Source organism: Paroedura picta, chromosome 1 (genome assembly GCF_049243985.1).
Source record: "Paroedura picta isolate Pp20150507F chromosome 1, Ppicta_v3.0, whole genome shotgun sequence".
Taxonomy (NCBI): domain Eukaryota; kingdom Metazoa; phylum Chordata; class Lepidosauria; order Squamata; family Gekkonidae; genus Paroedura; species Paroedura picta.
In genome coordinates, this window is record NC_135369.1 from 63,176,519 (window position 1) to 63,201,145 (window position 24,627).

The 24,627-nt window shown below is 44.4% G+C and overlaps 1 protein-coding gene across 11 annotated transcripts in view; it reads right to left on the reverse strand.

Annotated features, from left to right (window-relative positions):
* The window catches only part of CDC42BPA (CDC42 binding protein kinase alpha), a 196,078-nt gene that overhangs the window by 121,071 nt on the left and 50,380 nt on the right, over positions 1-24,627 (reverse strand). For all 11 annotated transcript variants that reach the window (XM_077340912.1, XM_077340904.1, XM_077340929.1 and 8 more), the window contains exons 3-5: positions 13,252-13,335; positions 8,325-8,420; positions 7,313-7,461 (exon numbers count right to left, since the gene is read on the reverse strand). In XM_077340912.1, coding sequence (XP_077197027.1) covers positions 7,313-7,461; positions 8,325-8,420; positions 13,252-13,335 — 329 coding nt within the window. The remainder of the gene's footprint in view (positions 1-7,312; positions 7,462-8,324; positions 8,421-13,251; positions 13,336-24,627) is intronic.

Genomic DNA, 24,627 nt, shown 5'->3' on the forward strand with positions numbered 1-24,627 from the left:
CTGATCCCCGCTCCCCACCACCGCACTGACTTTCCGCCGGTCCTCCTGCTCCCTGCCCCTCTCTCCCTGCCAGAACACACAACCACGCATGCGCCGACTCACGCGCATGCTTGGTTGCTCACCGATGCCCCTACGCCCTCCCTACAGGGCGCATGCCCAGACTATCCAGGATCTGAGCTTCCCGTCGCCTGCGCCGCCACCCATGCCAAGCTGCGCCACCACCCCTTCCAAGCTGCGCCTTCCTCCAGCCGCTGCAAGTATGGTAGGAGGACCGCGCCTAATGCCCAAACTCTGCCCTTTTTTCAAATGGGCTTTTTTATTAGTACCTCATATAAATCAATTATTTCTTTCCATCTTATTTTATCAATGAATACATTCTAATATTGGACTCCATTTCCTATTAAAATATGTAAGTTTTTCTGGGTATGCTTACATGATATTTTCCTCTTCTATTTGGGAAGTATGAGTATAGGAAGCATGGAAGAGGGCTACTTAACTGTCTCTTACTGTCATTTGACTGCACAAAACTATCCCAATCCAATATGTTTTACTCCCCACGGATGAAATTATATAGTAACCACTAAATTTCGATCCATGAGCAGGAACACAATATAGAGCGGATAAAGAGCTTGAAGGAAAGGGCCCATACTCTTTTTCATTAAAAAAATGGAGGGAATCTTCATTTGAAGTAGCAGGAAAAAAGTGCAGATTTTTCAGGATCTACTAATAAGTGTGTTAAGAGAAAGGAACGATTTTGAATTTTTGAGATTTTACAAGAGAAGGAAATAAAATGCCACTGGAAACTACCATTTGCAATAGAGGTATATTTGTCAAAAGGAAGGAGAGTAATCACAATAGAAGAACCAGTAAAGCTATTGACTGAAGAATTGCAAGCGGAGGTTCCACAGAGAAGACCTGAAGTAAAATCCTCAAGCAACCCAAAGCAGGAAATATTAATGGGCTGAACTCTGCTACATAACATACAGAAAGTTTTAACCAACTTAAAAGCAAAACACAGGTACCTTATGCCTACAAGAGACTCACATAAAGAAGAAACATTAAAATATTTTTAAATAAAAATTATTGCTTGCTTTGTCTTAAACAAAAAGTGTGAGGTAACTATTTATAAAAAGATTCCACAACTGGAAGTAATTGAATTAAGAGATCCAGAGGGAAGGTATTTAATTTAAAAAATGAAACACCCAGTATGCAAGGTGTGTACTACAAAATATGTGCCAGACGACACTAGAGATAGATATTTTGAATTTTTTTTCAAACTATGCTAAAATTTCAAGATGAAGATATAATAGCCTTTGGAGACACAAACAGAGTTTTAGATCCAAAGAAGGCCATCTAAAAAATTCTAAGCATGGGAAACTACCAAAAATTTCTTTGATATTTGGAAATGCTGAAATTAGAAGTTAGCTGGATGGTCAAATCCAAAAGACAGAGATTTCACATTTTTTCCTGATAATCAAATGTACTCAAGAACAGAAATGTGTTGGATAACAAAAAGTCTAATAATTAAGCAGATAATCAGTGAAGAATATATCAGCAAATTATAACACTATACAGGCGGTTTGGCAATGAAATAGAAAACCAAGAGAAGAAGAAGATGAAGAACAATTGGTTCTTCTATGCCGCTTTTCTCTACCAGAAGGTGTCTCAAAGCGGCTTACATTCGCTTTTCCTTTCCTCTCCCCACAATAGACACCCTGTGAGGTAGGTGAGACCGAGACAGCCCTGATCTTACTGCTTGATCAGAGCAGTTTTACAAGTGCTGTGGTGAGCCCAAGGTTACCTAGCTGGCTGCAAGTGGAGGAGGAGTGGGGAATCCAGTTTGCCAGATTAGAAGCCGGTGCACTACACCAAGTTGGCTCCCAAGAGGAAGATGGAGACTAAAAGATGCTCTTTATTACAAGACTAGATATTAAGCCCGCTGTGGGCAAAATACAGCGGGCCCTAGGATGATGGATGGGTGGAGGGATGGGGTGAAGGAAGGAGGAAAAGGAGAAAGAGAGACAGAAAGACAGAAAGAAAGGGAGGAAGATAGAGACAGAAGAAGAGGGAGAGAAACAGGTAGCCAGAAAGAGGCAGATGGAAGAGAGGGAAGAAGGGAGAAAGGGAAAAACAAAAGGAATGCTGGGAGGAAGGGAAGGAGAAAGGGAATGCTGGGAGGAAGGGAAGGAGAAAGGGAATGCTGGGAGGAAGGGAGGAACAGAGTAAGGTAGGTGGCCTTGGGACCTTCTGCTGGGACCAGGGGCAGGCTCGGCTACCCCAGGGCCCGGCAGAAGGCTCGGGACGGGGGCGGGAGGCTTTGCGGCCTACTGCCGGTCCCAAGGGCAGGCTCGGCTGCCCCAGGGCCCGGCAGAAGGCTCGGGACGGGGGCGGGAGGCTTTGCGGCCTACTGCCGGTCCCAAGGGCAGGCTCGGCTGCCCCAGGGCCCGGCAGAAGGCTCGGGACGGGGGCGGGAGGCTTTGCGGCCTACTGCCGGGCCCAGGAGCAGGCTCGGCTGCCCCAGGGCCCGGCAGAAGGCTCGGGACGGGGGCGGGAGGCTTTGCGGCCTACTGCCGGTCCCAAGGGCAGGCTCGGCTGCCCCAGGGCCCGGCAGAAGGCTCGGGACGGGGGCGGGAGGCTTTGCGGCCTACTGCCGGGCCCAAGGGCAGGCTCGGCTGCCCCAGGGCCCGGCAGAAGGCTCGGGACGGGGGCGGGAGGCTTTGCGGCCTACTGCCGGGCCCAAGGGCAGGCTCGGCTGCCCCAGGGCCCGGCAGAAGGCTCGGGACGGGGGCGGGAGGCTTTGCGGCCTACTGCCGGGCCCAGGAGCAGGCTCGGCTGCCCCAGGGCCCGGCAGAAGGCTCGGGACGGGGGCGGGAGGCTTTGCGGCCTACTGCCGGGCCCAAGGGCAGGCTCGGCTGCCCCAGGGCCCGGCAGAAGGCTCGGGACGGGGGCGGGAGGCTTTGCGGCCTACTGCCGGGCCCAGGGGCAGGCTCGGCTGCCCCTGGGCCCGGCAGAAGGCTCGGGACGGGGGTGGCGGGCTCCGCGGCCTACTGCCGGGCCTAGGAGCAGGCTCAGCTGCTCCAGGGCCTGGCAGAAGGCTCGGGACTTCGGGAGTGGGCTTTGTGGCCTTCTGGCGGGCCCAAGGGCAGGCGAGCCTGCCCCAGGGCCCGGCAGAAGGCTCCCTGGGCGAGGGGAAGCCGGCCGGAGGACTTACCGCTGGGGAAGGCTTCTTCCTCTGAGCGGCAAGTCCCCGGCCGGCCCAGGCGAGGCTGGGCCAACCAGCCAATGGGGAGCCGCGCAAAGCGCGGCTCCCCATTGGCTGCTTGGCCCTCGAGTGACACTCGGAGGGCCCAATCAGGAGCCGCTTCGCGGCTCCTGATTGGGCCCTCCGAGTTTTTATCCCGGACAGGGCCCGCCCTAACTCCTCCCCACTTGCCCTTACTCCTTTATTCCTCCCGCTCCTCCGGAGCGGGGGGAGGGTTAAAGATGATGTAATAAATAAGTGTAAAAAAACATGGAATAATTTTTTTAAATAACAGATACAGAAAGCGTGCCCTAATCTACAATTGGGAAGCAAGTAAGCTTTCATTAGAGAAATTTTAGTAGCAGCTGCTGCCAAGAAGAAAAGAAGGAAAAAAACAGGCCAAACCAAGATATTAGTAATAAAAAAAAAAATCAGAGATTGGACCAAGTGCTCAAAAAAAAAGTCAAACAAAATAATTAGTAGAAATTGGAGAACTAAAAAATCAGTTGTTAGAAATGGAAGAAGTAAAGAAAAAAATAAAAATTTAAACATAGCTATTTTGAACATGCAAACAAATGTGGTAGAAATTTGATGTATTGTCTTAGAAAGCAGAAAGAAAAAATAATAATAACATGTATAAAGAAAGATCTAATTGCATATGCAGAAAAAAATACAAGAACATTTATCAATACGGGTATGGGTTTTATTGTGTTTTTATTCTTTTATTGTGTGAACCGCTGTGAGCTCAATCAGGAATATAAGAAACAACTCTTCTTCTTCTAAATTTAAATAATAAATAAATATATACATTTTGCAAAAAAATTAATATAGTATATGAAATGAGCATAGTCCACTCTAAAACAACAGTATCTTGGAAACCAACTAAGCTGCCATAGGAATGGCAAAGACAAATCAGCTATGTGAAAGCATCATATAAGACTTTCCAACAGGAAACTGCACATATTGGGCTGTGTCCACACTATTAGACTCTGTAGAACTGAGGAGTACAGCTCTCAAAACGCTTTACTAAAAAAAAATCACTGCTGGCAAATAAATGTCTACTCCCGCTCTTTCTGCTTTCACAGCTGTAAGTTTAAAAAGGAGGAACAGGTCAAATTTCAGTGACTGATCAAGTAAACTGCTTTGCATTTTTTAACTTTTCAAGGAAACGATAAGCTAGCCTTGTATTACCTGTAATCTAAGTCACGGGTCGTCAACCCCCGGGCCGCAGACCAGTACCGGGTTGAGAAAGCCTCGGTACCGGGCCGCGGGGGAAGGGAAGCGCCTTCCTCTCCCCTCCGCAGCACAACACTCACTGCCCCGGGACCAATTGACCGTTTCTTCAGCCAATCGCTCCCGGTGCAGCGAGCGCCATGCCGGGAGCGATTGGCCAGTGAAGCGGCCGATTCGTTCAAGCCTGGACCCACTTTGTCAGCCAATCACTTCTCCGTAGCGAGCGCTGTGCTACAGGGGGGAGAGGGAAGCATAAACGCACAGGCGCAGCAGCTCCACGCCTGCATGTATGCCGGTGCCCGCGCCTCCCCCTCCCCCCTGCAGCACGCTGCTCGCTACGTTGGAGCGATCGGACAATGAAGCGGCCAATTCGCTCAAGGCTAGACCTTCCTTACGCCGGAGCGATGGGGGGGAGAGGGAGACACAAATGCACAGGCACGGCAGCTTCGCACATGCGCATTTGCCCCCCGAGCACCAGTGCCCGGGCCTCCCTCTCTTCCCCTACCACGGACCGGTCCCCAGCCTGGAAAGGGTTGGGGGCCACTGATCTAAGTGACAAAACCTGTCTTTTAACTTATGGCAAAGGCAGATCAGTCTCATTAACAACCCCAACAGAACTGTCAATTCCTTGTATATCAAATATTTTCAACTTGAAAATATTGGAAGGTATGTTGAGAGGGTAAATGCTGGTTTATATAGTGAATTACAGATATGTTGAGGACCTTAGAAATGAACTTTAATTTATGTACTTGTATCTTGTAGTCTCATAGTCAGTGAAGAAGACAGGGAATACAGAGAATTGAGTAATCCGGGAACCCGTTCTGATTGTGTCCAAATGAGAATTGACTACTAGAAGAATAAATGAATATTTGATTTGACTTTACATGCATGTGGAATTCCACTTTGAATCAAAGTCTCATTAGCAAACCTGAAAATAACGCTGGAAAAGATACGGGAATCTGATATGAAATAAAAATGATCAAGATGAGAAACATGTCTGCAAACATCTAATTTAACCATCAACAACATTTTGGTGACCTTAACCATTTGAATATGGAAAATATTATGCACTTTTATATGCTGATGCTGCAGAAGCCACAGATGTCTAAAGAAGGAAAGCCTTAAATATTTTCAGTCACAACCACTGCAGTAACCTTGACAATTTATATACAAATTAAAGGGCTGTCGTCTACACTCTCCATTCAATTTTCCTCTGTTCCTTGCCAAACAACACTCCCCCATCTTCATAATTCTAGCTCTCTTTCCAAGTTTTATTTCCTTTTAAAATCCGCTCCTTAGCCACCCGTGCTACTCCAACACTAAAAAGAAGATGCAGCCCCATTGTTTCTCTTTACTTTCTTCCAGCTTTCCCATAATCTTTCAGTGAAGTCACAGGCCTTCTAAAATGTCACATGCTCTATAGAGTCTGCTGCTGGCAAATCCTTCATCACCTAGTCATTCCTGCTTTCCAGGACTCACTCTAACTACCATAACTACTACTTCATTCAACCTACCATAACTACTACTTCATTGTCTACATTATTTAACACTAAACATATACCACAACATCAGCCAGTGATGCCGATATGCTGTTGTAAATTTTTTGAAATAATTTATCACACCCTAAAATAGGGCCCAACCATGCAGTTTCCCAAAGCACTTTGGCATTACTAAGTTTGTGAGCACCATAAATAAGTTAATCTTTGATAAACATATTCTTCTCTACGGCTTCTCTAAGATTTCAGACTCCTGACAGAGCAAATCAGTTCCATTATCTCCTATAAAACATCTTAACCCTTAGATCTCTTTTTCATAAAACTCTGGTTGATGGAGAATACTCCACAATTGTAACAAAATAGCCATCAGCAAACTCACTGTCACTGTCATAAAGTCATGATTATTATGTTTAAGAAGCAACACTCCAGAATACAATGTATGATTGGCACAAGAGAACAGTTAGGTAATATACTGATTCCTTATCTTCTTACAGTGTGAGTACAACCCTAAACTCAGTTATCTTGAAGTCAGTTGCTTTAGAAAGGTACAACACTGCTGAGGATGACAATGTTATTCTTAAGGACTCCAGACTTATCTTGCTGTAAGCGTATAATGCCAGAATGAAGAGGAAATTTCATTCTGTATCCAAGGCTTTCTCAACTAGGCTTTTGTGAACCCCTGGGGTTTCTTGACAGCCCTGGAAGGGTTTCCTGAATGGGTGGGAGTTACTTGATTTTTAATATATATTTAAAATGTGTTAAAATGTGTTAAATATTTATCAGGTGATGTGACCATATATGGTCATGTTTACCTAACCCCCACCCCATCCCCAAATGGCCAGTGATGGACCTGGAGGAAGTAGAAAGGAGAGGGCATTTACACAGATATGCTTCCCAGCCATATGCTGCACGATCATGCCATTCTGGGATTTCTCAAAACCTGAGAATGTTTCATAGGTTTCTCAACAGTAAAAAAGTTGAGAAAGGCTGTTCTCACCCCTCCCACTGCAGGAGAAATCCAAATGATAGGTGAATCCTGGGGGGGGGGGTGATTTACATGGGGGGGGTCGCACACACCCTAGTGCTAATGGATAGCATTACAAGTTGTTTCATCCAACCTATACTCAATGGCTGCTCACACTAATGAAAGGGCTAATCTCATCAAAGTCTCTTAAATATTATGAAAAACAAAAACTTGCTATCTCATCAAAACAATTTTAAGTGCTACAGGTATTTCAGTCTAATTACAGAATTATGCTTTTTCTCCCCTTGTGGGAATCATGCTAAATAGCAAACACTAGTTCATAATGTATAATCTATATATTTCCTTAATTCTACTTACCTGTGGACATAATGTAGCTGATGCACAGAATCAATAGCTATCACCATTTCAGCCAAATAAAAGCGAGCCATCTCTTCAGGTAACCGGTCCTCAAACTTACTGAGCAAGGTAAGCAGATCACCACCAACATAGTAATCCATAACCAGGTACTAGAAAAATATTTTTTTAATTTAAGTAGGAATGCAAATATACAACAGATACTAAATTCTAGACACATTACTGCTTCCATGATGAAACTGATACATACTTTCTCATAAAAAGATAAAAAGAAGGGATCGTAGGTGCAATGTTTACAAAGCAAGACTGTCTATTTCTGCAGAAGTCCATTTCTGAAGCACTGAAACATTTTGTTCCCTCACCATTCTCCCTACCACATCCACCAGCTACAAGACAGGACACTGGAATATAAAACCTTCACTCCACCACCAGCCCAATGACTTCAGAAATTCATGGTTGAGACTAGGTGAGAAATTTTTTGTCTTGCTTTTAAGGAATCAGAAGAAAGCAGCTTAATATATTTTTAACGTTTACAAAAATTCCCTTCTAGTACTCTAACATTAACACAAACATAAGAGCAGCCCTCCTGAAACAAACCAGTGCAACATCCTGATTCACCGAGAAATCAAATAAGACCCCCATCCACTAAGGCCTAAAAGCAAGGCACACTACTCCTCCTCTTGCTGCTATCTCACTCCAGCATCTGGTAATTCAGAGGTTCTAATGGACACACCCTCTAATAATTTTATTTGTTTATTTTTATTTGCCTCATTCTCATTTAAAATAAGCAAAGTAAGTGGCTGCCATCATTACATCTTGAGGAACTGAATTTCCCAAATTAATCACATTTTGAGTAAACAAAAAATTTTGTTTGATTATCCGTAATCTACTGCAATTCCGTATTTGATGCACTTGGATTTTGGTGGACCAAGCAAACCAAGTAAGTGCACACATATCTATTTGACGCTACATGTTAAGAAGTGAATGGACTTCAAAAGAATCATTGAACACTTACTAAATAGTTTTCATCCTGGAAGGCATAGTGCAATGTTGTAATCCACTGGTTGTCTCCATTCACTAATACATCCCTCTCTTCTCGAAAGCAAGCTGTCTGAAGGGTTAAAAATAATATTTTAGATACAATTTAATTTTATCAAAATATATTTATTTAAACAAGGAAACTGTGGAACAGGTCTTTCCTGCAACTAGAGTGATAAAGGGTCCCTCCTTGAGAGCTTGTGTTACGTGGGATCCTCCATTAGAACTACATGGACCTATAGTCAGTTGACATTATAAGGGCCAAGCTACTGATGAACGATGTATGCATTGAAAACAGGAGGTAAATCTGGACCCCATTTTGACTTTATGATACATTTATATAAGGAATTTGATAGTTAAAAGAATTTTTCATTGATCTGCTGTCATGCCGGTCCTTTTCTTTGTTTCTTCACCTTCTTGGATCAACTAGTCTTTGTTTGCATCTGTCTGTATAGCTGCCTGTCTCTTTGATAAGATGCAAAATATATTCTGTTATCAAATTCTACAGACATATTTGTATGGCCAAATGCTTTTCCCTGTATGTCAGTGGTTCTCAACCTTGGGGTCCCGTCCCCAAGTAGGGTTGCCTGGCCCCTTCCACGGGATTGCCAGGACAGGTTGGTGGCGGCAGCAGCCAGTGGTGGCGGCAGATGGCGGTGGAGCCATGGCACTGGCCATCTCACACCGCCTCCAGATTGTTGAGTGCCTGTGCACACTCAGCACGATGTTACGGCAGTTGAGAACTGCTGCTCTATGTTAACTGGTTAGGTTTTACTCCCCTTTAGAAGGAACTAGGAACACAGACAATTCCATGAACAGAAATAATTCCATGAACTTAAAGGGGCATTAGGCTTATGTTTCTTAAACACAGAAGCCAGCCATTCCATGTAGTAAACTTGTTTTGAAACTGAGCACAGTTTCAAAACATTTTATATGAGGTCAGCTGTTCAAATGATAGGTATTTTCATTTAAATCCATTGTGTTACCAAAAATCAATTTTGCAAGCCTAAATACTTCTTTGAATCCTAGCATATGAGTTTAGTAACTAGCTGATCAGATTTGTTTCAAGATTCTATTTTTAAGTAAGAACACAAGTGAAATTATCTAGGAGAACAAGTGAAACTGTACAACCATACAGAGTCCTGGGATGTACAACAGGGTATGTCTCGAAATTCAACTGGATTTTTGCTTCTTACTATTTATAGCTGAATGGAATTCATCATGCTTTGAAAGAAAATTGTCATAGACCAAGTAAAATTTTATACACAGGTGGGGGGTAAACGGTAATGACTGGGGAAGGCACTGACAAACCACCCTGTATTGAGTCTGCCATGAAAACGCTAGAGGGCGTCACCCCAAGGGTCAGACATGACTCGGTGCTTGCACAGGGGATACCTTTACCTTTACCTTTATGCTTTGGCTCTGTGTATATGTGTGCGTGTGTGTGTGTGTGTGTATAAATACACAGAGTGCATACACATACCTACATGTTCTACATGAAACTATTTAGTCACCATAGTTTATTACAAAGCAACAAAAAATCATGTAAACAAAACTTTTCAGTTATCCAGAAATTAATTTATTTTAAAATTTCTATGTTGCTCTTCTATGCTTCTTGAATTACTATATTGTCATAATTAAAACTTGGAGCACTTTATTCTATTAAAGTAAAACCAAACGTGATTTATATAGAGAAGAAAAACTGAAGAGAATACGTTTTTAAAATGTCTTCTGTCAGAACTGGTTTGAATTTTCCCCCATAACCAGAAGTTATTCATAGCTCCTGAACTATTCTTCATGCAAGCTAAGCTAGTTTTCCCACCAGTCCTGGCAAAGATATCTAAATTTTCCATTCCTATTTAGCCCCTGGGCCAAAGTGCCATCCAGTTGCAGCTGACTTACAGCGACCCCAGAAAGGGGCTTTCAGGCCAAGAAGCAGAGATGGTTTTCAATTGCCTTTCTCTGCAGAATCTTCCTTGGAAGTCTCCCTTTGAGGAACAAATCCTGCTTAGCATTTGAAAGCCATACTTCTTCTCTCCTCTGGGTGATCATTCCTTGACTTCCCAAGGGAAAGGATCTCAACTAGGATTGCTTGGAAAGGCCTCATGCTTAAGCCAATGGACAACTGCTTCCAGTCAGAATAGATAATAGAATAATAGAGTTATTAATGGTAGTAGTCAAGGTATAGTGTCTGTGTGGCAGGTTGACATGGACAGAAAGGTTGTCAAGAGGCACCTGGCTGCACTGGATGAGTTCAAATCCCCTGTGTTGAATGGTATGCACCTGAAAGTGCTCAAAGAACTTTCTGGAGAGCATGCAGAATCCTTGGCCATCATCTTTAGGACCTCCTGGGGGACTGGATCTGGTATTTTTCAACATATTAATGATTTGGACAAGGGGCTGGAGGGACTTCTCATTAAATTTGCAGATGACATCAAATTGGGAGGCATACCAACAGAGAGTTCAACAAGATCTGAACATGCTGGAAAAGTGGACAAATGAGAACAAGATGCAATTCATTAGGGATAAGTGCATAGTTCTACATCTGGGTCACACAAATGAGAAGCATGCATACTGGATGGGAGATACACGTCTGAGCAGCAATGTATGTGATCTTGGGGTACTCAAGGACTGTAAGTTAAATATGAGCAGACAGTGTGATGTGGTGGCAAAAAAGGACATCACATCAAAATAGCAAAATGTCATAGTCCCACTGTATACCACATTGGTCAGACTGCACCTGGAGCACTGTGCACAGTTCTGGAGGCCTCACTTCAAAAGGATGTGGACAAAATTGAGAAGATGCAGAGGAGAGCAACGAGGATGATCTGGGGTCCAGGGAACAAGCCCTATGAAGAAAGGCTGAGGGACTTGGGAATATTCAGCCTACAGAAGAGGGGGCTGAGAGCAGGCAACAGACATGAATGCTCTCTTTAAGTATCTGAAAGGCTGCCACTTGGAGGAGGGCAGGAAACAGTTTCTGCTGGCAGCAGAGGATAAGTTCTGCAGAAATGGGTTTCGAACAGTCCTGGCTAGATATCGGGGGGGGGGGGGGAATTCACAGAGTAGTTCAGCAATGGAATCAGCTGCCTAAAGAGGTGGAGACTGGAGAGCTCCCCCTCTCCGGCAGTCTTCAAGCAGCTACTGGACAGATAGTTATCATGGATGCTTTAGGATGGCTCTGTATTAAGCAGGGGGTTGGAATAGATGGCCTGTATGGCCCCTTCCAACTCTATAATTATATGAGTGGTTTCCTTACTGTGTTCACACCAAAACATGTTTATTTTATCTTTATATTTGGAAGTTTTTCTGAACGCACACATTCCAGTTTCTAGGAAGTAGGCATACTTAGCTTGTACCATCACTTTCTTCCAAATGAACCAGTTGCCTACTACTTTCTGAGGTGACTGAAGCACCTCCTTACACATACATTTATTTGGAAATACACCTGGTTTCCCTTTACAAACCAGGCGGTGGTCCTCCTCTTCCTTAGAAGGATTTACCTTCCACTTTGGCCCATTTGAGAGTAAACACCTGACTACCCAAATTCTCACTGTCAAATAACTGCCCTAGTTTGGTCAGACACTGTGTGGATTAACTGACAATACAAAACTCTGCTCTCTCTCACTAGAGTTTATCCTCAGAGGAGTTTATTAGACTGAACTGAACCCCTCCATCCCACATCCAGCTGTGGCTGGCCAATCACAGGGCTCAGAGCCTGTTGTCCTGATTCTGTTGCCTAGTGAGGATTTTTAACTATATCAGTTCTGCAGGGCCTGAATGATGGCACTCTTCTGCCAATACTATAGTTAAGGTCAAGGCGGTTTAACGATATGGGCCTCCCTCCTCTCCTCTCTGTTTCCATCTTCTCCTTCCACTGCTGGGACATATTACCAACCCTGCAGACCAAATGGAAGATGGCAGGGGAGGGAGTGTTTTGTTAGTTGCACATAGTTAACTGTTAATTTTAGTAATTTTATGCTGTTTTAATTGTTTTATTGTTTTATCCTATTGTGAACCATCTTGAGCCTGTTCATGTAGACGGACAGTATACAATCTGAATAAATGAATGAATAAATAAATAATACCTCACTGACTGTTGCCAGTGATTCAGCACTTAGAGCCTTATTTTCTAAGTGCTGTCTGTCACACTGGGCTACAAGGGCTAATCCTTATCCCTGGTTCCTCTATATATTTGTGAAACAGCCTGGGGGGCGGAATGTGTCAGGCTGTCCAAGTTGGAATAAAGCTAATCAGGGTGCAGCCAGCAACACTGCCTGTACCCTGATTGGCCCTGCCCCTATAGCTCCCGCCCTCCCTCCCCAAATGCTAGACACGTTCCTCTCAGACACGCCAGAGACAGAGAGAGACACACAGAGCCCTGCCAGACTGAACATGAGCCCTCATTCCCTCCTATTGCTCCTGCTGTGAGGGAGGCAGAGAGAGACACAGAGAGAGCTGCCCCAAGCTGCTGACAGAGAGACAGAGAGAGCCACCCCTGCTGTGATGGAGGGAAGGAGAGACAGACAGAGAGAGCTGCCCCAAACTGCACACCAGCCCTACTTCCCTCCTACAAACCAGCCTTAATTACCTGCTATGCCTTCTGCTGTGAGGCACACCAGACACACAGCAAGAGGGAAAGGAAGAGAGAGGGGCACAGAAAGAGATCTGCACCTCCAGGTGTCCCCTGGGTCCTAGTGCCCATTTCATTCCTGCTTGCAATGGGCTTTCTTCCTCATTCTCAAATAAAAATGTGAACACACCATGCTGCCTTAGATATTATATTCAAATATTTATTGAATGTGGCATCCATCTTTTCTTATTTTTATTCTGTTGTTTATATCTGACATGAAAAATCACAATAGTATCTTGAATATGCATATATTTCTTGATCCAAGTCTTACCTCAGCCCTTTTCAGCATTTCCCATTTATTTAGTATTTTCATGGCAAATACCTTATCTGCATTTTTCAACTTGACCACTGCAACCTATAAAACATAAAATCAGATGTTCAAGAAATTTATAGCGCAGTTCATTATCACAAAACCTTTATGCAAATGATGATTTGGTGACTTCAAATTTTACTTTACATCTGAGGAAACAAATTAACAGAATTTTAGATTTCATGAAATTTGTAGCACAAAATATTTTTGGCACAAGCACATATGGAATTGTTTTTAAAGGTATATTGGAATTTCATTAGAGTTCATAAATCTGTATATTTGATATCATATTTGGTATTATTACTGGTTCTAATCACCATACCACAAAAAGGCCAGAGACACTTCCATAACTGCCAAGGCTTCCACAACCTGGTTATTTATGAAGCAATGTTATTGCTTACTAAAATCCCTTATTTATTATAGGGCAAATCACATGGAATACATTCTACATGAATTGTAACCTCTCATTCTTTTATCATTACTACATCTGTCTGTTGCCTTCTTCACATCTGGGTAATCTCTACAGATTTGCTTTAACACTTATATGTGATCAAGGAAAGGATTGCTTCATTTTTGTCCTCAGAAAGATTTTTGGTTGTTTTCTACCAAAATACATACTTAGACACAGAAGAAGCATGCTGGGGAGTACTACTGCTATTGGGACCAGAAGCTGTTCTGGTCTAAATGACTGTAAATAAAGTTGTTGTTGTTGTTGTTGTTGTTGTTGTTGTTGTTGTGGGATCAGAAGAATAGATGTACCACTAAATAATTATTCCTAATTTAAAATATCTAAAAACAAACGAGTAAGTTAGATAACGTAATATTTCAGAAATGCCATTTGTGGCTACTGTACCAACAGTGTAATCTTTAGTCTCCAAGTTTCAAACAGGAGCCCAAAGAACCACTCTCATAATCTAGACTCCAGGTGCTACAGTCACATAAAGGGGTTCACCAGCTATCCTTAGAGCTCCCGCTCCATGAAAGGTATCAAATGGTTCCCCTCAGACTCCAAGTATCTTGCTCTTTCCTTTGTATAGCTTTATCATTTCATCAGTTGAAAGCATTAATGTTTATGACATATGAAACAATATGAAACATCTGGCCACTGGACAGACAGGCAAGACTGGAGGAGGAGGAGGCACTCAGGGGGTGATCACACATAGTGATAGGCAGACCTCCCTCCAGTCCAATGCATTTGTGGCCCATGTGCACTAGGCTAATTTTTTTAGATGATCAAGAGGGAAAAAAAAACTAAGCAGTTTCCGGGCAGCAATTGGCAACTAATGTAGCTGCCTCAGCACAGGCTGGATATGAGCCCTCCAAGGTGTACCAGTGACACAGTCTTGGTAAAGATATTAAAATTTACCTTAGAATGTCTACAGCATATAATAATGCTCTTTCACTCTTTAAAACTAAGTGAAATAAATGGTGTACTTACCACAATGCATTTGCATTATGTGACTGCTTCTTAAGATACTATGTTTCTATTTAGAACAACACATACATTCTCACACTGTTGTTATGAGTGCTATATTTAAGTCTTTGTGACTGGCTGTATGTCCATGCTTTTCATGGAGTAATGCAAACACTTACAGAAGTGAGTGAAAGGTTACTTGCTGTAGTGATTCAGTATAGAACCTCAGCTGAGTGATACAATCAACTGCATGACCAGTTCATGTCCTATTCCTTAAAGCAATCAGCAAACAGGTAATGGAGTATCACTAGGGAAAGTGGAACTAGTAGTTGTCCTGATAAGGAGTCTCGATACTATAGAGGCAACACGAGACGCACAGTAATCAAGATTTGTTCATTGCGTACATACTGAAAATACTTTTGCTTACTTGTGAGTGGTTTTTTCACGTAATTATGCTTTGACTTTAAGTTACAACTTATAGTAAAGTATCTACATTAGGCACAATCAGTATTTATATGCCAATGTACTAAACCAAATGAGGACTCTCATAAAGAAACTGCTTATTTTTCTCTCTCTTGACCATCTAAAAAAATTAGCCTAGTGCACATGGGCTACAAATGCACACAAATGCACACAAATGAACACTGTGGATGATGCTTGAACTGTACTCAGAGTTAGGGTGCTAGTGTGACATTTGCCTAGAATAAGGCTAGTTTAATTTTTCATCTGATTATCTGGGATATTAACATGTGTACATTAACTTAAGCACATGTATTTTTAGTTAGTGTATCTTTACCTCACTTTCCACAATATCCTTATTCTCTACTATGTTGCTGACAACACACTGACAAAGCAGTGCCTGCTGGGAGCAAACATGGCTCTTTCTGATATCAGCTTATTGGAAGACATCATGCCTTGTACCAGCTCCCCCCACCTGTAGGCTCCTCCGGTGGAGTGGCAACTGCTTTGGGCAGTGGCGGTTGAAACAAGTCAGGGGAAGCAGTTATATACCCCACCAAGCAGCTGAGTCTCCAGATCAGCTGCTTAGTGGGCTCTTTCTTCCCCGCACACCGCTCTGAGGTTGCAGAGAAAGTCCTCCACAGCCTCAGAAGAGGATGCAAGGGAAGCACTTAAAGATCCCACCAAACAGTTGACACTCTGGATCAGCTGCTTGGTGGTCTCGGGTAGATGCTTGAGGCTGCTCAGGTGAGTGCGGGGGAAAGGCTGGAGGCCTTTTGGACAGGCATGCAAGGGGGCAGGACAGGGAAAGGTTGGAGGCTGCTCAGGGAGAGTGAGCCAGAAGGCCTGCTCCCCCCCCCAACACACTTTTCTAGAGCCCATTGTATTTTTCCCACAATGGGTTATATTACTAGTAATAATATACTTCTCTGCCTGTGTAACTTAAGCATCATTCTACTGTGCCATTTATTTCTCAAGCTGTCTGATGTGTCAGGAAATCGTTCTTTGAGCCACTGACTAGCTTTTGAAACATTTGTTACACTTTTCCATGTAGCAAGATATAAGTGAAGGACAAATGATCTAATGGGGGAAAGCCTTGGTGGACCCTGGAGCATCTCTTAGAGTTAATACACTATGAAAATTCCCCTTACTAAGTATCACCAATATTCCAATAACAACTAGCTCTGTATTTTTTTTGCCTAGACAACTTGATGCTGCCACCCTGAGACAGTACCCTGTTGCTGTGGTCAAATGGTTACAGATGAGCAAACAAACTGAATCCTGACAAGATGGAAATGACACTGGCAGCCAGACATCTAATGACCTCAAGATGAAAGCAGTGAGCATTACTTGATGAGGATTCATGGACTCAGAAATTAGGAGAATATGCTGCAATGGCGAAAATTACTAACTAGATGAACAGAATCGATTTAATTGGGCAGCCGTATTGGTCTGAAGTAGCACAACAAAAATAGAGTCCAATAGCAATTTTAAGACCAACAAAGATTTTTTAAAGGTGTGAGCTTTTGAGTGCAAGAACCTTCCTCAGACTAAATGAATAACCACCATAACTGGGGAGATATAAGGCAAACGGAAATTGAGGCAAATACGTAAACTGTGTCATAATATCCAAATTAAGCCATATGATGCCATATGATAATTCTTTGGTAAAACAGCTAATCAGTCCTATGTCCTTGTTTAATCGAACACTCAAAATAATAGCATACACAGTATGCCGCAAAGTGCAGCTGATGCAAGTGAATTTTCTCTCACTAGCCAAGCTATGATCTGTATATTTGCCTGCCTGCCAGAATGTTACTTTATTGTTCATTTCTATCTATATGTGCCTGGGCATTTTTAAGCATTTAGATCAGTGGTCCCCAACTGGGGACCAGACAACGCTTGACAATTCTACTGTGGCTGGGGGGTAGTTGTTTGCCGAGGGACATCGCCACCGCCTGAGCCCCTGCTCCGATTGCTTTCTTGGTGGTGCCCCTGACTTCCTGCCGCCACTGCGGGGCGCTGCCAGCAGCAGCTGCGCAGTGCCATGCCAATGAGGAGCCCCAGCCATGGCGGCTGCCAGAGAGCACAAAAGGTGAGCTGGTGGCAGAGCAGCCCCTGAGGCAGCAGCCAGGGAGGAGGACGAGGAGGAGCCGTGGCCCAGTACTGACTGATCCACGGACCGGTACCGGTACCCGGACCGGGGGTTAGGGACAGCTGATTTAGATGATAGACAGAACGTGTGGTATACTGGTAAAAAGCGATGGATTCTAATCAGGGGAACCGGGTTTGATTCCCCACTCCTCCACATGTAGCTTGCTGAGTGACCGGCTAGGTGAGCTTGGCCTAGTCACAATTCTCAGAGCTCTCTCAGCCTCACCTGCCTCACTGAGTCTATGTTGTGGGGAGAGGAAAATAATAATAATAATAATAATAATAATAATAATAATAATAATAATAATAATAATAATGATGATGATGAGGAGGAGGAGGAGGAGGAGGAGGAGGAGGAGGAGGAGGAGGAGGAGGAGGAGGAGGAGGAGGAGGAGGATGATGACGATGACGATAGTTTGTTTCTTATATGCCGTTTTTCTCTACCTGAAGGAGTCTCAAAGCAGCTTACATTCACCTTCCCTTTCCTCTCCCCACAACAGACACCCTGTGAGGTAGGTGAGCTGAGAGAGCCCTGATATTACTGCTCGGTCAGAACAGCTTTATCAGTGCTGTGGCAAGCCCAAAGTCACCCAGCTGGCTGCATGTGGGGGAGCACAGAATCAAACCCAGATCACCAAGACTGAACACCTAACCGCTACACCAAGCTGTAAGCCACTTTGAATAGTTGCTACCTTGGGGTAGTGAAAAGTTAGGTATAAAAATCAATTCTTCTATGGGAAACATTTCAAAGTATGACCTTCCTTTTCTTGCTCTGATACATTTCAGGATCTTATCACCTCTCTTTACCATGACCTTCTGCATAACTTGCAGACAGACCACAAGGATTAACAAGAAAGGAAAAGAGTAAAGCCCAGCTCCTTCTTGTGACAGTATCACAAGTCCTGGGCCACAGGCGAGGATTCCCTGTGCAGAGGAAAGGTAACACAGTAATGGCTTTAAACTACAAGTACAATGACATAGGCTAGGTAACAGGAAAAAAAATTTCACAGTCAGAGTAGTTCAGCAGTGGAATAGGCTGCCTAAGGAGGTGGTGGGCTCCCCCTCACTGGCAGTCTTCAAGCAAAGGTTGGATACACACTTTTCTTGGATGCTTTAGGATGCTTTGGGCTGATCCTGCATTGAGCAGGGGGTTGGACTAGATGGCCTGTATGGCCCCTTCCAACTCTATGATTCTATGATTCTACGATTCACTCATCCCTGACCAGAACTGCCCCAGTTTCTACAAGATCTGGGAAGGAACTCTAGCACTGACCCAACAATGCTTCTGATGTTACTTCCATGGAGCAGCAGCTCCCATTCTATAAATGAACAAGGGCTGTAGGAGGGATATTTATCTTCCTCTTCTACTGCCCTATGCATTTTCCAGTTTAGTGTACCTGAAATACTATGACACATACCATAACCTGAAGGGGGAACTAGCCACCCAGGTGAGCCTATGGCAATACAACTCCAGCATCCGATCACCTTTCAAGGGGGGGGGGTAGAATGCAGGAGGGAAGTTCAGCTCAGGTCTGCCTCAGGGAGAGCGCAGAGGGAGGGCAGCTCTGCTTCGGGGGGAGCACAATGAGAGCTCAGGGAAAGAGCAGGCAGAGGGAAGGGTAGCTCTGCTGGGTAGTGTGGCTCAGTGGGACAGCTCTACTTCCGACAAGAGAAAAGGGCACTCAGTTGATAGGCCTGTCTCTGGTAATGAGCAGACCTTGTACTGTTTAGCCTGACTGGTGGGAAAGGACAGGCTGGTATGGGTAGATCCAATCTAGCGGCTAGTCAGTAAAAGCCTGCTTATGTACAGGAGAAAATTTAAACCACACTCTCAAGCCATAGCTGACTTAAATTTATGTGCCTCAGTCAGGTTTCTCCTCTGACCATGTGGAGACCTTGGCTGCTGATTTTCCTTGAAACCAGCTTGTAAATAAATAAATCTTCTGTGTTGTTTATATACAATTCCTGCCTCAGTGATCTCTGTATTCTATTTTCTCATCACAGCTGTAAACCCAAAGCTTATACACTGCCCTAAGAATATCTGGCAACTGAGGGGAAGGTTTCGGTTTAAAACAAACATAGTTCCCTGAAATCATAATTCATGGGTCCTCTCAGTTGGTAGGAAAGGCCTGTCACATACACAAGTAGTAGAAGTACATCTACCATGTACACAAAGCCAAATGTTATAAACTGTCAATTATGTCTAATTTTAGATTCTGCAAAATAAGACAAAAACGTTAAATCAGAACTGATGCATTACAGCAGTGGTCCCCAACCTTTTTATCACTGGGGACCGGTCAATGCTTGACAATTTTATTGAGGCTCGGGGGGGGGGTAGTCTTTTGATGAGGAACGTCACCGCCGCCTGAGCCCCTGCTCCACTTGCTTTCCCTCTGGCACCCCTGACTTCCCGCCGCCCGCTGGGGGGTGCTGCCAGCAGCAGTTGTGCAGTGCCACGCCAAGTGGGAGCCCCAGCCATGGTGGCCACTAGAGAGCACCAAAGGTGAGCCAGCGGCAGAGTGGAAGGGCAGCCTCCAAGGCAGCAGCCAGGGAGGAGGAGGAGCTGCGGCCCAATACTGACTGATCTACGGGGACCACTGCATTACAGCAGCCAGTCATGCAGGAGAATCCCACATCCTAAACATGCAGTAAGAGTATAGTAAATAACTATACATTTTGAGAGGCACATAACTTTTTCCATACTATCTTTGCATACAAAGGAAAACACTTCTCTCATAACCAAACTTCCACCTTCATTACACATCACAATGTTGTCACAGAAGCTGATATTTGCTTTATACTGTGGGCTACTTTAACCCTTGCACTCTCTGCAGCCATCTCCAACCTCCAGTCTGGCTGCAAACCAATTTTGCAAATAAGAAATGACAACACTACAGAAGACTACAGCTTGAATAAAGCATAACTGTACAAGACTCTTCATGAGCTCCAGCAACTCAGCCACAGTGAATTTATCTTTATATAAGTGAAAGGCAGGAACTGCAACACCAAAAATTGGATGGAATAATTATTAGTTCCCAGAATTGAAATGGTATAATAATCAGGCCTGGCCTCTTTCACAATCTTACACTTGTAAAAATAAAATAGAATCCAGGAATATATTAGAGTGAGGGGACAGCAGACAAAGCTGTTTAGTTTCATTGCTGTTCTGAATATTTTTATGTCTCTCACCAGCAACAGTCATGCTTAATGCATTTCTCATCTATTTACATCTGGTACAAATTTCCCAGAACTTGGTGTTTTTAAGGAATTCACCACTGGCAACAATCTATTTTTTACCCCAAATAGCCAAAGCATTCACTAAAAGTCACCAGAGGTTACACAGCACTTTATTAGCTCCCTGCTAAAGTAAAAATAGACTACTTGCGTATTGTTTGAACCATGAAGAAATTAATATTTCACATGACAAATAAGCAGATGTTACACTTTTGTAGAAATTAATTTATATGTTACGTCACAGCTAACATGACATTAGCTGTCAATGAATTTAGAATATATTTACTCAATGGCACATGCTTTCTTCCACAACAAAGCCTAGGAGTGGGACAGGCATTACTGACTAGCAGCTATCAAAAGGAGGAAAGAGTGGATTATGAATTGCTGAGGCCAGCAATTCATACTTTCTATAATAGTATATTCTATTAATATGGTAAAATGAGACACAACATGGAATTCCACAACTGGATCTTCCAATGGTTTTTTTTCTTAAAGATTGAAAGAACAGATGCCAGTTTCCTCTGTCTGATGTTCTGGCATTTTTGACCCTTTTCTTTCTGCCCCGTTTTTTTTTTTTTTTACAAATCAGAAATCCACTAAGGAAAAACAGACAGATATTATATCTGTCTTTTGTTTCTCTTTGGAAGTTAAATAACAGCTTTCTACCAGAACAAAATATAGGCAAAAAAGTCCACCATTGCCTATTACATCACATATCACACTGAAAGGAAGCACATTGCATGAAACACGAAGACTGTTTTGTTAATCCTTCTTCAAGCACAGCTAATTTACAAATAGGTGCCCCTCAGAACAAAATCTTTACAGAGGCCAAGTACCTAATCTGGGATCATCAAACATAACACTGGCCCTTTCTGCATGCACAATTTACTTCTGATTTTCAGAGAAGTCAATTCTGTAAAAGTTTACTTTGAATCCTATGGGTGCACTACACATCTCCCCGACCCCTTAGATTTTCTCTTTGGGACTGCAGAGAGTGATGACCCACAGACTGCCGTATTAGACCCTGGTTGGGTTGTCCCTCCTAGAGTCGGGGTAGAGCCCCCACTTGACCATATCCCTATGGTGGGAGGGGACTTCCTTGTCAGTGTTCTCCTTCTCCAGGTCATTTGTCTCTGAGGACTCCATGGATGTTGCTGGTGCTGCCAAGCTCTCCTCTGCTGTTTTCCTCTCCCTCCAACGAATCTCTGTTCTTACCACCCCGGGCCTTTGCCAGTGTCTTCTTTTATCCCCCTCTTGTGTGTCACACCTCCATCCCTACTGCCTCCCTCCCCACTCAGCTGGTCCATCTGCCTGCCTGCCAGCCTAGTATGTTATGTATGGTTAGGAGTGCGGACTTCTAAGCTAGTGAGCCAGGTTTGATTCTGTGCTCCCCCACATGCAAACAGCTGGGAGACCTTGGCCTCACCATAGCATTGATAAAGCTGTTCTGACGGAGCAGTAATATCAGAGCTCCCTCAGCCTCACCCACCTCACAAAGTGTCTGTTGTGGGGAGAGGAAAGGGAAGGTGAATGTAAGCTGCTTTGAGACTCCTTCAGGTAGAGAAAAATGGCATATAAGAAACAAACTATCATCATCATCATCATCATCATCATCATTATTATTATTATTATTTTCCTCTCCCCACAACATGGACTCAGTGAGGCAGGTGAGGCTGAGAGAGCTCTGAGAATTGTGACTAGACCAAGCTCACCCAGCCGGCTACATGCGGAGGAGTGGGGAATCAAACCCGGTTCCCCTGATTAGAATCCACCGCTTTTTACCAGTATACCACACGTTCTGTCTATCATCTAAATCAGCTGTCCCCAACCCCCGGTGTGGAGACCGGTACCGGTCCGTGGATCAGTCAGTACTCTTTGGAGGTTAAATAACAGCTTTCTACCAGAACAAAATATAGGCAAAAAAGTTAATCCTTTCCACCATTGCCTATATCCTTTCCACCATTGCTTTGAGACTCTTTCGGCTAGAGAAAAGTGGCATATAAGAACCAACTCTTCTTCTTCTCTCAGCCCTTCCCCACTTTCCACACTCTCCCTCCCTGAGGTACCTCTTAAATGGGGGCAGGCTCTCCCACCTTTGCTCTCAGTGTATTCCACCCAAGTAGAGTGCAGTCGGCATCTCCTTGCTCTAGCCATTGCATCCAGCACAATCCATGCATTTGCTCAGGCCCAGGATCACTGCTGTAGCCACCTGTCAGTCCTGCTCCACCCCTGCTGCAGAGCTGTGGCATCTCCAGGGTCAAGGCCAGCTACGAGGCACATCACCCACAGAAGTCAGTGGCTGGGGGCTAGGTGAGTCTTCAGGGTTTGAGGGCGAGAACAGGAGGCCACTGGCCTGTCCTAGGAGGCAGCCAGGAGGTCAGAGAGGTCCCGGGAGAGTCCAGGGTCAGAAATGGAGTATGTTTTATGCATAGCAATGAGAAAACTTGCAGTCTAGTAAGGTGAAGTATTCTTGACAGTCTCAGCTGAAGTACGATCTGGAACAAGCGGGCAGTTAGCTGGTGTTAAGCCTGAATAAAGATCTCTGTGCCAGAAAGAGGTAGGGGCGGCCAGAGCAAGTCCAGGCCCAATATGCTTCCAGAACATGTTTGTTTTAACCTGGGAAGCGGGGTAGTATTTCTTTGAGGTATTGGGTCAAACTCCCCAAAGCGGGACATCAGGCCTGTAAGGAAATTGCCATATGAGTGCCCTCCCCTCCTGTAGCTTTCTGTGGACAATGGGAGACAGCTGGCAAAAAGGACTTGCAGAAGAGAGGAGCTTTATCTTTTCTTTCTCTCTCTCTCTCTCTCACACACACAGAGTTGTTGCCAGCTGGAGCAGCTCAGATGGTTCTTACAGTCAGACTGCACTGCTGAGCTGTTCCCTGGGCTGCTGCTCCCTTCCCTGTTGTACTGTGGCTCCCTTCCTGGCTCACCTTCTCCCATCCATCTGTGGCAGGCCCTACTTTGCAAAGCACCTATTGGAGCAACAATTACATGCATGGTGATGTCTTCCCATCTTCCCCCAGGTAGCTAAAATGGCTGTCTGACAGTAACTATGGATAGAATAATCTCTTCCTTCAATTTCTGAAAATATGCCCTGCCAGAAACTGACCAATAAGAAGAGACCAACCATGCTGCACAATTTGGGTTGTGAAGGAATGACCTTCCAGCAGTGGGAAAAGGTAGTAGGGGAGGAAATTTGATGGAATCACTATGCTTGTGAATTACCTTCAGCTTGGAAGCAAAGAAAGGGGGGAAACCGCGGCAGCAACACTCTCAAAAACCCAAGAGAAACAGCAAATGGAAAATGAACTGAATGCTGAAGGGAGAAAAACCCACGCAGAAGGAAAAAGAAAGTCTGATTTACCTGCGAAGTGGAAGTAAGCTGGTATGAAGAAGAGAAAAATACACCCAGTGGGAATGCATGGTAAAAGTGAAGGAAACCACCAGTGCATTATGGAAACTAGGAAGAGGCTACGATAATCTTTGTTTAATTAGGACACTACTTAACAATTTTTTTCATATAAAAGTATATGTATTTGTCCAGTTCATTTTTTGCTGGACTTACCAAGGTATGTTATAAATAAATTATATAAATACTTTCAAGGGCCACTGTTGGAAAAATACAGTGGGCGCTAGTGGCCGGGTAATTGGGCGCAGGAGGCAGGCCGCTGGAGGAGTGGGACATAGATAGTGGGGCCGCAGGGGCAGGGGCCTACCTGGGAGTTGGTGGTGTCCTTGGCGAGGTTGTGGCAATGGAAGCAGGTAGGGCAGGGAGCGGACGGAGGGAGGAGATTGGAGGAGTCACGGAGCCCTCCTGAGTGGGTATTCTTGTGGCGGCATGGAGGGCCGCAGGTGGCGGCCGCTCCTTGTGTTGGCATGTGAGGAAGGGGCGGGGGCAGGCGCAGGCCCTCCCTGCATCTGCTGGCATCAAGCAGGTCGTGTTGCGGTGGGCCAAGATGCAGGCGCTTGGGGGGCAGTGAGGCGAGGAGTGCAATCGCAGTGGCCTCGATGTGCGTTGTGGCTGGCTGGCCTGTACCGTACCCACTACGACAGGCAGGTGACAGACAGCGGCAT